The sequence below is a fragment of the Ciona intestinalis genome, chromosome 8 (genome assembly GCF_000224145.3).
Source record: "Ciona intestinalis chromosome 8, KH, whole genome shotgun sequence".
NCBI classification, from domain to species: domain Eukaryota; kingdom Metazoa; phylum Chordata; class Ascidiacea; order Phlebobranchia; family Cionidae; genus Ciona; species Ciona intestinalis.
The window spans coordinates 6,303,984-6,318,372 of NC_020173.2; the positions used below are offsets into that span (position 1 = coordinate 6,303,984).

Consider the following 14,389-nt stretch of genomic DNA (forward strand, 5'->3'; position numbering starts at 1 on the left):
TTGCTAGGGACAAAATACGGTTGCTAGGCACAAAATATATGGTTGCTAAGGACAAAATATCGTTGCTAGGGACAAAATATACGGTTGCTAGGGACAAAATACGGTTGCTAGGGACAAAATATGGTTGCTAGGGACAAAATATTACGGTTGCTAGGGACAAAATATGGTTAATTGGGACAAAATATGGTTGCTAGGGACAAAATACGGTTGTCTAGGGACAAAATATATGGTTGCTAGGGACAAAATATGGTTAATTGGGACAAAATATGCGGGTGCTAGGGACAAAATACGGTTGCTAGGGACAAAATATATAGTTGCTAGGGACAAAATATGGTTGCTAGGGACAAAATATACGGTTGCTAGGGACAAAATACGGTTGCTAGGGACAAAATACGGTTGCTAGGCACAAAATATATGGTTGCTAAGGACAAAATATCGTTGCTAGGGACAAAATATACGGTTGCTAGGGACAAAATACGGTTGCTAGGGACAAAATATGGTTGCTAACAAAATATTACGGTTGCTAGGGACAAAATATGGTTGCTAAGGACAAAATATGGTTGCTACAAAATATAGGTTGCTAGGGACAAAATACGGTTGCTAGGGTCAAAATATACGGTTGCTAGGGACAAAATATACGGATGCTAGGTACAAAATACGGTTGCTAGGGACAAAATATATGGTTGCTAGGGACAAAATACGGTTGCTAGGCACAAAATATGGTTGCTAGGGACAAAATATAGGTTGCTAGGGTTAAAAATATATGGTTGCTAGGGACAAAATATGGTTGCTAGGGACAAAATATGGTTGCTAGGGACAAAATACGGTTGCTAGGGACAAAATACGGTTGCTAAGGACAAAATATCGTTGCTAGGGACAAAATATACGGTTGCTAGGGACAAAATACGGTTGCTAGGGACAAAATATGGTTGCTAACAAAATATTACGGTTGCTAGGGACAAAATATGGTTGCTAAGGACAAAATATGGTTGCTAGGGACAAAATATAGGTTGCTAGGGACAAAATACGGTTGCTAGGGTCAAAATATACGGTTGCTAGGGACAAAATATACGGATGCTAGGTACAAAATACGGTTGCTAGGGACAAAATATATGGTTGCTAGGGACAAAATACGGTTGCTAGGCACAAAATATGGTTGCTAGGGACAAAATATAGGTTGCTAGGGTTAAAAATATATGGTTGCTAGGGACAAAATATGGTTGCTAGGGACAAAATATGGTTGCTAGGGACAAAATATACGGTTGCTAGGAACAAAATACGGTTGCTAGGGACAAAATATATGGTTGCTAGGGACAAAATATGGTTGCTAGGGACAAAATAATTATAAACATATATTTTAAATTGATATTCCCTGCTTCTACTTTGAGCCGCATCAAGCATGCTGAAGAATATCTGAGTTTATTTTCCAGCTTTTATCTTACCGTGTCAAAGTTCATCCAACTTTGGGAATGTATATTATGTGGCGGGAAACGGGATACCTTTAGCACATATTATTACAGTATTTTAACAATTAACAACGGTGTATAGGAATCGTGAAAAAAGGTTTTATATATTTTTTTTTATTATTACCAAAGAGGTCGAAAAATAGAACAAAAAAGTGCCCCGATCTTCTCCCACCCTACTATGTATTTAATTGATTACCTCGAATACGAAGATTGAATTAATACACGACAGTCGATCAATTAAATGCATGAAAAATATTTTTTGTTGAAAATTTTATTGCACCTTTGATTTCCACAAGTATGCTTAGTCGATTACACCATTGTTACGTAATTTGGTACTTATTAACATTGATATTCATATTAAAATGAGGTTACAGGCAGGCGCACTAACCACTATACCCCGGCGCGGAATATCTTCCAAGTCAATTATATTTTTTTATATCTCGAACAGTTTTGAGACCCGCAAAACCAACAACCATAAGACGTGTTAAACATCGGCTTAAAGTCTAACGTTGCTAAGTTGTGACTTATAGACAATTCTATTTCTGCAGTTTTATCGTCACAACATGAAAAATAAATTACACTTCATTTTATTGAAATTTCATTTTATTGCACACAACTTATATTTCTTTGGCTCTAAAGAGTCCATAAGTTTTCGCGAAATACGAAACGCAGTAAATGCAATTTTACACAGAATAAATCTAAATCGACAAAACATGAACAAAATACGAAATACTTTTCCATACAATAAAGTAGATTTCCTCAGAATCCGAAAGCAATGGCGGGATATTGAAAATGTTTCCGTTTTTTTAAAATAGTTTCTGCATCGTTTTGCCAAATTGCAGGAAAGAGCTCTTGAGGTTAAATTGTTCCAGCTGCATCTTGAACTCCATCTTGCTTTACATCTTGAGTTCTTCCTTGGTTTACTAAGGGAGCAGCCATATAACCAGAATACCATTAGCTTATAGTTAAGAGCTATGGGTCTAAAAAATCCACGAGTTATTATAAGATTAGATATATATAGTAGGGCGGGGAAGATAGGACACCTCCGTGTTCTGTCTAAAGTTTAAACTTTGCATAACTGAATGAATGAAAACTGAATTAGTAACATCTCGTATCATGTGTCTGAATCGGATAATATAATGTTTAGAAGCGACAGTTAAACTAACCTACACTATATGTAACTGTATACGTGTGGACGTACACGTATTCAAAGCCATACTTGTGCAGCGCTGACGAACTAGTTTTAAACTTAGAACTGTGGTACTTTTATAGGTCCACAAAAGTTTCGTATATATTACAAGGCGAGAATTCGTATTTCTACACTTCGTGAGGGCTAACCAGCTACAACCAGAGTCCGCATATAAACATGTTTAGACACGAACTAGGGCTACAACTATAGTTCGAGAGGGCTAACCAGCTTATATAAAACTAATGTACTATTAAGTCCAGAAGACCAGCAACTCTACTGCTCAGTGTGAACGCAAAAGTTTGGGCGTCTTGCTTTTTTCCCTGCAGCATAGCGCTGTCGGTAAAGGTTCGCACCGCACCAACTGTTAGCAGCCAATCTCAGAGTGTTTTGTTGTTTCTTTGTCTATATAGTTGGCACTTTTTAGGTGGCGAAAAAGCAAAGTACTTTAGGGTAAGATGAGATACCGTTAGCACATATTATCCCATATTTCCTAATCGTGTTTTTAACAAATAACAACGTTCTTTTAGAGTCGTGAGGATACGGTTATATGATTCTGTAAATATTCATTGTTACTACCAAATGGATTGATACAAGAGAATGAAAACATGCATCCTTTTACCCCAATCTACTATATATTTTCGTTGTACGAATTCGAGTTCTGTTTCCGTTGTGTTAATCGCAGTGAATTTGCGCAAAAGCTAATTCGTGTAAAATTGCACTAGAGCATGTGGAATAAACAACCGTTTAAATAAGTATATGGTGAAATATTTACCACCAAAATCTAATGTAATATACAACACATTAAATAGGTGTGAGTCTGTTTATATACTGACTCTGGTCTTCATTAATTAAAAGCATTCATTTATTTCTATGGAAAAAGCGGCAAACGCCGATCGCATTATAATGGATGAGAGGAGGGTCGTAATGTGGAAATGTATTTTATCGATTGCAAATCTAGAGCAAATTTGTTTATATGAGAAAAACCTTTTAAATTCAGTTACTCATATGTGTTAAGATTTAAAATATCTTGTTTAACGTTTATGAGAACCTTATTTTTAACACGTTGCGGTATTTTGGCTAAAATCGTTTGTTTTATACAGAGTTTGGTAGTAAATACGTTGTCGTTTACTAATGAACTAAAATGCCAAAGAAATCGGGTAAAAACTCAATGCAATATAATGCTGGGGATCTTATATTCGCAAAAATGAAGGGCTACCCCCACTGGCCAGCCCGTATAGACGATTTACCAGAAGGGGCTGTTAAACCACCCGCAAGAAAATATCCAATATTTTTCTTCGGGACTCATGAAACGGGGTTTTTAGCAGCGCATGAGGTTTACCCGTATGAGGATTATAAGGAGAAGTATGGACACCCAAGGCCTAGGCCATTCTTCAATGACGGGCTTTGGGAAATTGAAAACGATCCGACCGTGATGTTCCGTGGACGTGGGAGCGCTGTGGTAGAGGATAAAGTGGAAGGGGAAGAAGAAGCTCAGAGTGATGAGGAACCTCAAGGAGCAGAGGAAGAGACGGCGGCCGTGGAGGAAGATTTTGATGACGAAGATGAAGAAAGTTCCGATAACGAGTCAAGCGCGGATGAATATGTTGCTCCAGATGCCGGGGTGATGGTTAAGCCCTCTAAGAAGAAAAAGATCCGGAGCGAGAGTCCGGAGGATAGTGGGTCCGATGCTTCAGATGTGGAAGCACCTCCTCCAAAAAGAATGAAGAAAGAGAAGAAAAAGTCGGATAAGCCAAGAAAATCTGATTCAAAGCCGAAGAAAAGTTCGAAGAAAGTGAAGCCCCTTCCCACTGAGCTGTCGGATGGGTTGAGTAGCTCGGATGCTGAGAGTGGGGAAGATATTGTGTCTTCTTGGAAGAAGAAGGATGCGGAGCGTAAAAAGAAGCAAGAGATGGAGACAATGAAAAGAATTGACGAGGAGAATAAAAAGATGAAAGAAATTGAAAAAAGTGCGAGGAAAAAACCTCGAGAGACTGAAGAGGAAAGCAGTTCAAAGAAAAAGTCTTCGAAAAAGCATTCTAAAGAGAGAAAGAGGTCGAGAAGTGAAGAGAAAAAGAAGTCAAAACAGGAGAAGAAACGACACTCGAAACCAGAAGCCCCAAAGCCAGTTAAACGAAAAGTAACAAAGACCCCAAGTTCGTCTGAAAACGAAGAAGAAATTGAAGAAGTGAAAGAAGATGCAAGCCCTGTGGCTGAAGTGTCAGCTGTCACTGGTGAATTACAACCACAACAGCAGATGGAAATCTACGAAACAAAGCTAAAAACAGCGTTGACCGTTGAGAATCCAGATATAACAAAAGCGCTTGCGATTTTAGACCAAATTGACCAGATACCCATAACTGCTGCTCTGCTTAAGAAATGCCAGTCGCTGGTTACTACTGTGAAAAAGATACGAAGGTACAAAGCAAGCCAAAAAATCATGGACAAATCGGATAAGGTTTATCACAGATTCAAACTCGTGTTTACTGGTCTCGAAAACGGAGCTGCAGTCACAGCAGCTGCTGTAAACGCGGGTACCAAGGACAAAGAACCAGCTGCTGCAGATGAAAACACAAACACGGAGCCCCCACCTTAATATAATGCGACTTAACTTGTAATGTATAATCATGGTGCCCATGTACTTGTACATGGTGTGATTTTATGCCACCCCAGTAAATTAGTTGAGTAATTAATATTCTATTCACTTTCAAATCAGGTAAGTATTTTAAATTTGTTTTACCATTTTATTTTACTGCCTCAGTGTGTTTGGACAACCTACAAACAATACAATATTATAAAGTCACCATTTAAATTGGTAAACACTAAAAGATTCACAGATTTAGTTAAATGTATTTGTGGGTAACGTGTACAAAGTGTAATTAGTGTATTAAGCGTGGCATTCTCGTTTGTTTCTTGTTTCCAATCTTACAGAGCTTTAGCCTGTAAGTGTCCTTGTTTTTTTAATACAGAAATGTACAACATGTGTGCTTTATTGCAGGAATAACCAAGTGGGGTAATACAGGCATCCTTTTTGCTGTTATGTCACAGTGATATAATCATGCCAAACAAAACTTGGTGATCCCAGGTAGCAACAGACAGGTTTGAACCCGGTATCCTTCAGTTATGATGCTGTTACTACTAACATGTGTAGAAATCTGGTTGTCAGGATAATTAGCAAACTCTAGTTTTAAACCAGAGTCCTTAATGTTCCCCACCCATATAGAAAAGAATGTGCATATACAATGTTTGGGTAATGGACCAACTCTGGTCTAAATCCCAGGTCCCATAGTGTACTACACTGTAGGATCTCAATTCTCACCCATATAGATTGGAATATCATTCAGTAATTACAATTTTAACCACTACACCGGGTGAAAAGATACAGCCACCCATGTTAGAGTTAGCCCTTCACCATTTAGCTTGTGGTATGTTTATATTTACAGTAGATTGACACACATTCTGGTAATGTTATTCTGCTTTCTAGAAGAAAATGAAGCACACGAGAGTAAGAATACAATATAGTTTATTAAAAGCAAAAAAACGCGTCGCGTTTATAACAGATTAGTTTGCACGTTACAAACACAGTAAAAAATACACTCTTAAACTCTGCACAACATTAGCGTGCGTTTAAAATGACAGGAACATGACATACTGACCAACTTATATGACGGAACTTAAGACTTAGATTGAGTTGACTGCTTTTTGTGAAGAGGTTGTTTTAGTTGTTGCAGGACGAAATGTAAAAACATAAAATAAATAAAAGATGATATTTTGATGCACTGAATAATGAAAAAAAAACACTCGTCAGGAAATTTCGCTTTGAAATTAAAAACATGTCACTTGTACCATCGAACGCATCCAGACAATCAAAGCCTCAAAAATAGCGCCAGAAATTAAATTGGAAAAGGTGATTGCATAAACGGCTGTTTTAGTTGTTAAAACCTGACGCTTTAAATTACGAGACACAGTTAATTTGTCAGGGGTTAAGTTAAGGTTCGGTATTTCCCAACATTGCGCTAACTTCACTGCAGGGATCAGACCAAGATACCATCAATATGATGATGCTACAGCACTCAGAGATATTACCACCACAACTTTGCTATGACACAAGGTTTCTGATGTCAGACGTTCCCAATGAGTTTTGGGAAATTGTGTCCTCCATTGACATCTGGCGTAACTGCAAAGCAATATTTGCAGATTTAGATTCTAAACTTTATTAGCCCTTTCTGCCCCAAACATTAAACCATGCGCCCTTTTTGGGGGTCGATTCTACAAGCCAAAACGGAATAAATATTTTACAAAAAAACTGCGAAACATGTTTTGGGGGTTGATTTTTAAACCATGCTGTTCATTCACTCTGTTTTTGGGGGGTTGATTCTACAAGTGAAAAAAAAATGTAAAAAAAACAAAATGTGACTGGGAAATATGTTAACATTTTCTTAACAGGGAATTTAGTCGTCTCTATACAATACAGGCCCGACTTAAAATAAATAGAACCCACACCAACCTGGCTACAAGGACCTCACCCATATTGAATAAAACCTTTAACAACAACTCACTGGTCTGTAAGTATTCTGTGGGCGACCGTTCCCAACAATAACATCGACCGAAACTTCTTCGTTTCTCTCCGGGTCGTCAAACTCTTCATTAGAGATGAGATGAGCTTGGGATCCGCTCCTGGGAATTCCTACACGATGGTCATCCTCCTCATTTCCATGCGTGGTGGTCTTCCTATACACTGGGTTATCGAAGTGCATGCTTAGCTGTAGAGATCTACGCTGGTACCAACGTAATGCCCCGCATGCTATGAAGAAGAGCAGGACAAGGATGCCTGTGGAGGGAAATGAGTGAGTTTGTTGCTGTACTGATATGTTGAAATATGGACAAACTAGGTCTTAGAAGTGGTTGGACAAAAACTTGGGCAAAAATTGTATTTTTTAATAATCGAATTATTGCAACTTATTTATCCTTGCGTGGCGGAGCAACGGCAGTCGTTATAACATGGGTGTTCTGTTTCATACACCTCATGCTGCTTACAAGTTACCACGCATGTAACTTATTTATCCTCGCATGGCGTAGCAACTGCAATTGTTATAACACGGGTGTTCTGATTCATGAACTTGTTTAGTTTAAGAAAATTGAACTTATTATTGACCACTGGGTTGGAATAATTGAGATTGCCAGGACACACGCCTACAAGGTAGCAGGTTCAAGGCTTGAACTAGTAACCTCTGGTTTAGAGATGAGAACTGTAGTCTTACAGATAATTGTAGGTGTATGTGACATCCGGCAAGACAGTTTACGGCAATTGCTTCAACCCAGTGGTCACTTATGGGTTGTTTAAATTGACAGATACTTACGAAAAAAAAAAAGAAATATATTAACCCAGGAAGTTACAAACATTGTAACCTGTAAGCGGGCACAAGGTGTAAAAAATAAAAAAATGCAATAAAATTAATTAAAAAATCACGAAAAAAGGAAAACATCGTAAAAAAAAAGAAAATATATTTTTGTTAGAAAAAATTGTAAAACTAGAAAAAATACCAAAAAAATATTGAAAAAAATATAAATACAGAATCCAATGAATTATTGAAAATTTACAATATAATGCATACTATGAAAAAACAGATACCATAAAAAAAAGCTTTTTACCAAAAAAAGTAACCTATAAAAAAATTTGTTACTAAAATATTCACAACATATAAACAGGAGGAGACATACCAACAACAGTTACACCAATCAGTATCTTAGTCCCGCTTGACATTCCTACTACAGCTGTGGCTATGGTGGAAGCCGTTGTGGTGGTGGTGGTGGGGGCTGTGGGGTAACAAGGGGTTAATGTTGGGGTGGAACCATTATATCAATGTTTCGAGAAATTGTGTAAATTCAAATTGGAGTTAAATTATTTATTTGTGAGAATTTGAAAGCATGCAATGTATAAACCAACAACTTGAATAGAGACATGTAGTAGGGGAAGAAAAGGTAAAGAAATGAAGGCCATCCACCAATTTACTACCATGATATGTGTATAGTAGGTTGGGGTAATATGGTTCATGTTATTATTCTTTTTTATCGTCCCAAACACAATTAGGATTAATGGATTCAAATAAATAGTTAATAGTCGCTGTCAGAGGACTAAGCTAACATTTGTTAAAAAGCATTACAAAAACAGTTTGAAGCCAATGACCAACACAGCTAGTAAAGCATTAGCTAAGGTTTAAATTTGCTGCAGGAAACTAGAAAACAGAAAACACCCAAAGTCGTGCAAATTATAAAAAAAGGGTGAAAAAAGCAAAAGAAGCTATCAAAAAATGTTTTATAACCTAAAGTTTGAACGTCAGAGTGTTGGGTGTTTGGATTATTTATTTGGTTCGTTGAATCAGTAGGTTTACCAACTGTGGATGGAACATACTTTGGGGTAAGTTAAATGTTAGTGAGCTGCCCACATAGTAACATGGTACGTTAACATGCTGTGGCAATCACTTTTAATGATGGTTAAGTTCTGTTACTTATGAACCAGGTATAATGTAATTAATCCTTCAGCGGCTCATCTGGTATAAACGCAGTGTATTTCAGATGTTTTATCTGCGATCCTGCAAGACTTTATCAACGAAAAGTCGAATCAACGATTGAAACAACTTTATCAACGGAATGTCGAATCAACGATTGAAACAACTTCATCAACGAAATGTCGAATCAACGATTGAAACAACTTCATCAACGAAATGTCGAATCAACGATTGAAACAACTTCATCAACGAAATGTCGAATCAACGATTGAAACAACTTCATCAACGAAATGTCGAATCAACGATTGAAACAACTTTATCAACGAAATGTCGAATCAACGATTGAAACAACTTTATCAACGGAATGTCGAATCAACGATTGAAACAACTTTATCAACGAAATGTCGAATCAACGATTGAAACAACTTTATCAACGAAATGTCGAATCAACGATTGAAACAACTTTATCATCAAAAGAACAAAATGTCGGAAACGGTTTTTATACCAGATGGTTTAAGTGGTTTATGTAATTAATGGAATGAGTGTTAAAAGTTGCCTGTATAAAACCATGCTGATAAATGTTGACAATTATTGGCGAATCTTAGGATAGCAGATAAAACATTTATAATATGAGAATAACTAGCTCAAATATTGGATAAATCTAACTGGGATTTTTTAATCAAATTGTTGTTAGGTTAGCAACCAAAGATTTTTATGAATCAAAAACTGATTTTATGTCTGACAATGAAAACAGGGGGGTGCACAGAAACACAATATTCAAATTGAAACCCAAACACTTTGTATACATAAGGAATTATAACACAGTAACATGGTGCCCAGCTCACGAGTTACCATGAAAATAACTTTGTTAGTGATTATTTTTGATACGTCTGACAATTTGGACAACCCATTGGTGACCACTGGGTTAAAGCATTTACTGCCAAGTATCCTACACAAGTACACACACTTCCACAATGGTAGCAGCGTCAAGCTTTGAACCCATAACCCTTTACCCATACACAAACATGCTAACCAATGTAGTAAACACTCACCTTTTACACATCCACCCTGTTCAACATAACCATCAGGACACACACACCTATATCTCCCCACCCCACCCACAGGTAGGGGTATGCACATATATTGACAAGGGTGATCATGACAATGGTTCATCACTGGATGATAAATATATTAGAATAAGACTGTGGACACGAACATTTTTGTTTATGGCACTATCTATAATTAGGAGCAGGTAGGGGTCGCTATGTACTATGAAGTATATTCCCCTGTGGGGTGAAACTTTGCCTTAAATCCTAGGTTCTTAACAAGCATTTACCCATATAGAATACAACATAATGTAAATATGGTAGGGCCAACTTTGGCCTAAATCTCAGGTCTCATTGCATGCCTTGCTATAGTGCACGACCTCAATCTTATAAAATAAGCTAAAATAGCATATGTTGGGGTAATGGGCCAATCTCATTTCAGGTAATTAGCTAACTTTGGTCTAGATTGAAGGTTTTAAGCAACAAATAGAATAGCTTACTGTTTGTAATATCAACAATGTATGTTGATAAAAATGCTAACAACAAACAAAAGCGCTTACTGTTAGGTTGAGTGCTGGGATGATCAATTTGTATTTCCATCGGNGAAATGTAAATGTTTGTCGATGATCGTGACGTTGTCTCCCCNGTCCATTTGTTTGATTTCAACACTCGGTGGGCCCGGACGTCGGTCCAGTATACTGTGGGGGTGGGGGTTAGAACGGGGGTAATATTGTTGGGTTAATGTTGATATAATAAGCACAAAAGTGTATGGGGGTAAAATTAGTAGAAGTCTGGTGTAATATGGGGAAAATTAGGATAAATCTGGGGTAATAGTGCCAAAAATTGAACTGGAGAAACTTAAATATCGATGTATTTATTTTAAGGGTGAGACAAACAGACACTTAACAGCAAGTGGTCGCTAATAGGTTGTCCAAATTATCAGCCATACAGAAAAATAATTACCCACAAAGTTACATACGTGGTAACTTGTAAGCGGGCACGAGGTGTATGAAACAGAACACCCGTGTTATAACGACTGTTGTTGTTCCGCCATGCGAGGATAAATAGGTTACATACGTGGTAACTTGTAAGTGGGCACGAGGTGTATGAAACAGAACACCCGTGTTATAACGACTGTTGTTGCTCCGCCATGCGAGGATAAATAGGTTACATACGTGGTAACTTGTAAGTGGGCACGAGGTGTATGAAACAGAACACCCGTGTTATAACGACTGTTGTTGTTCCGCCATGCGAGGATAAATAGGTTACATACGTGGTAACTTGTAAGTGGGCACGAGGTGTATGAAACAGAACACCCGTGTTATAACGACTGTTGTTGTTCCGCCATGCGAGGATAAATAGGTTACATACGTGGTAACTTGTAAGCGGGCTTGAGGTGTATGAAACAGAACACCCGTGTTATAACGACTGTTGCTGCTCTGCCATGCGAGAATAAATAAGTTACATATGTGGTAAATAAATACCATTCAATCACTCACCTTCATTCATACAGATAGCGATCCCGAATGGGTGCTGGAGGTAGTTATACACGCTGAGGACAATCTTTTGGTTGCTGCCATCAAAGTCACTTGAGGAAATCATGTTTAGTTTTGCATCCGCCCAGAATAATCTATGCTCACTGTAATCTTGAAGGAAAATAAAATTATTTAATTTTTTCCCCATAAATGTACTGTATATAATTAAATAAAACAGCATTTTAAGACAAGTTTTTATGGAAAATCAGGAAAAAACAAAACTAATATTAAACGATAACTTTATTTAATGTTTCGTCAATGTTGGGGTAATGGACCAACTCTGGCCTAAATCCCAGGTCCCATGGCATGCCTCACTGTAGGACCTCACCCATATAGAATAGATGGTGCATATACAATGTTGGGGTAACAGCAACTCCTATATAACAGAACCCAACCCACCAATTGCTAACGTAGTTGGTTCCTTTATATTTTCCTTCACGATATCAACGCAATCGTTCCCATCCATTGAACATCTCATAATCAACCATTGTCGGGATTTGGCTGCGGTCAGGAACATATAGCTGTGAAAATGATTTTAATGGGTGAATGTTATTCATCCTTACATGGCTTGGCACTGGCAGTTATTATAATAAGGGTGCTCTGTTTCCTACGCTTCATGCCCGCATACATATTTTAATATGAATAGCTGTAGAAACAATATTTTTAATGAAGGAATGTTATGTAACTTCGCATGGTGAGGCAACGACGGTCGTTATTCCACGGACACATGGCTGTTCTGTTTTATACACCTGGTGTCCGCCCTTGTTAAAAAGTTTTCTGCAGTTTTGGGGGGAATACCCTGCAACAATACCACATCATAGAAATCTTATAAACTCACCCTTTCTCTGGGTGAAGGGCCACCGACCGTATAGACATCCCTTCCATGGTCTTCAACGTGGTCGGCCACGATCCATTACTGTAAGCTACTGATACCGTTCCAAGGGAGAAATCCACCCAGTAAAGATGATCATTAACCCAATCTAATGCAAGGGAGATGGGGCTCCGAACCTCATTGTCACTCAACACTGTTTGTACTGATGTAAGGTTATCCATGGAAACACTGGGGAATAATAAGGAGTGAAAATTAACTGGGAACACTAGGAATTCAATGAAAATTAATACAAAATATACACCTTCTTACAAAATTAGTTTCAAGTTTCAATACGCCTTGTGGAAGCAACATCCAAATATTGCGTAACTAATTCAATGTTTTGATTTGTAGACATTATGTTTCTTGTGGCTGGTATGTTGTGTAATTGATTTAAAATACAAGACTTTATCATGCTAGCAGTTTACACCAATGTATTAATGTTATGCAATTACTAAATCAAAGAGTATAAATTGTTTTAATATAATATGAAATCTTCCTGTTTTAAATTTTAATTTCACTTTATTAAATATGTATAAAGATTTTAAAACAGTTTAATTTAACAAAAGTGTGAAAGATATTTTCTACCAGTTTAACCATTATGCCACAGCTCCAGATATCTTTTAACCTATATATATATATATACATATAATCGCACAGAATTTCTATAAATTTTGAATTAAGTGAAGTTTACAACTCTTATGATTGCTGATTTAATCTTATTCTATGATTATAGAATTTCCAACAAATCAGATCATTTTAAATGCAAATCATTTTCAAGCCTTTTGTAAAATTAAACTTTTAAAATTTTTCTGATTTTTTTGATTTATTTTGTGATGTAAATTTTTATAATTTGATGATGAATTAGTTAACAGGGATTCCGCATTCCTGCAAACCTGTACAAGCGAGATTGTTCCAATACAGGAGGTCTCTGCAAAGAGGGACGTCCCAATTGCTTTCTACTCCTTTGAGAATAATTAACGTCGTATAATGAATGAATGTATCTCATTTATCCTCGCGTGGCGGGGCAACGACAGACACTATAACACTGGTGTTTCATACACCACGTGCCCGCTTCCGAGTTACCACGATGTAACTTATTATTTATCATCGAATGGCGGGGCAACGCCGTCGTTATAACACAGGTGTTCTGTTTCATACACTGCATGCCCATTTTACAAGTTTCCACATACACACATACATATGTAACTTTTTTTATACTACACCAGTATCCTCTAGTCTAGACTCTAGAGACAGGCGTGCTAACCACTGCGACATCGCTATATATCAGTGGTGGCTTCAAAAACAAGCAAAATAAAGTTAATAACCAAGTAATAAAAGCATGCTACACTACCTGTCTATTCTTTCATCTCTCAAGTCCGTCCAAAAAACTTTGCGACGTTTGACGTTAAGTGTTAACCCCACAGCGTGCTTTAATTGGTTGGCAAGTACCGTCATGAACTTGGTGGTATGATCACTGTAGATGGAAAAACAACTTTTAGTTTTTTTGACGACAGAAGTTTTAAACCTTGCCCCTTGATAATACTGTTAGCACATAATATATTTTACAATCAGGTTACTTTATTCTATATTATTTGTCCACTTCCATGCAGGACGATAAAAGAGAATGAAAACATGTACCATCTTACCCCACCATACCTTATATAGGTATGTACCATCTTACCCCACCATACCTTATATATGTATGTACCATCTTACCCCACCATACCTTATATAGGTATGTACCATCTTACCTCCACCATACCGTTATATAAGGTA

General features: G+C 37.3%; 2 protein-coding genes across 4 annotated transcripts; one reads left to right on the forward strand and one right to left on the reverse strand.

The window, feature by feature from the left end:
* Window positions 1-3,759: 3,759 nt before the first annotated feature.
* On the forward strand, window positions 3,760-5,633 carry LOC100178424 (hepatoma-derived growth factor-related protein 2-like). The gene has a single exon (XM_002126318.5). The coding sequence runs from the start codon at window positions 3,797-3,799 to the stop codon at window positions 5,246-5,248; it is 1,452 nt and encodes a 483-aa protein (XP_002126354.1). The 5' UTR covers window positions 3,760-3,796; the 3' UTR covers window positions 5,249-5,633.
* A 525-nt stretch (window positions 5,634-6,158) lies between these two features.
* On the reverse strand, window positions 6,159-14,115 carry LOC100176111 (low-density lipoprotein receptor). 3 transcript variants are annotated; one of them, XM_026835708.1, is made up of 11 exons: window positions 13,965-14,115; window positions 13,507-13,575; window positions 12,581-12,802; window positions 12,142-12,263; window positions 11,707-11,853; window positions 10,768-10,905; window positions 10,214-10,336; window positions 8,976-9,047; window positions 8,374-8,469; window positions 7,212-7,483; window positions 6,159-6,829 (listed from the first exon to the last, which is right to left on the reverse strand). In XM_026835708.1, exons 1-11 carry the CDS (start codon window positions 14,066-14,068, stop codon window positions 6,752-6,754), a joined length of 1,443 nt encoding a protein of 480 aa, XP_026691509.1. In that variant the 5' UTR covers window positions 14,069-14,115; the 3' UTR covers window positions 6,159-6,751. The 3 variants fall into 3 exon arrangements, with proteins under 3 accessions (XP_026691509.1, XP_018668645.1, XP_026691510.1); XM_018813100.2 differs by lacking the exon at window positions 13,507-13,575 and having other exon boundaries at window positions 13,965-14,114; XM_026835709.1 differs by lacking the exon at window positions 8,976-9,047 and having other exon boundaries at window positions 13,965-14,114.
* Window positions 14,116-14,389: the final 274 nt, after the last annotated feature.

What these genes read in the sequence shown, in the direction of transcription:
- LOC100178424 (XM_002126318.5), top strand. Translation starts at nt 3,797, where the DNA reads ATGCCAAAGAAATCGGGTAAAAACTCAATGCAATATAATGCTGGGGAT.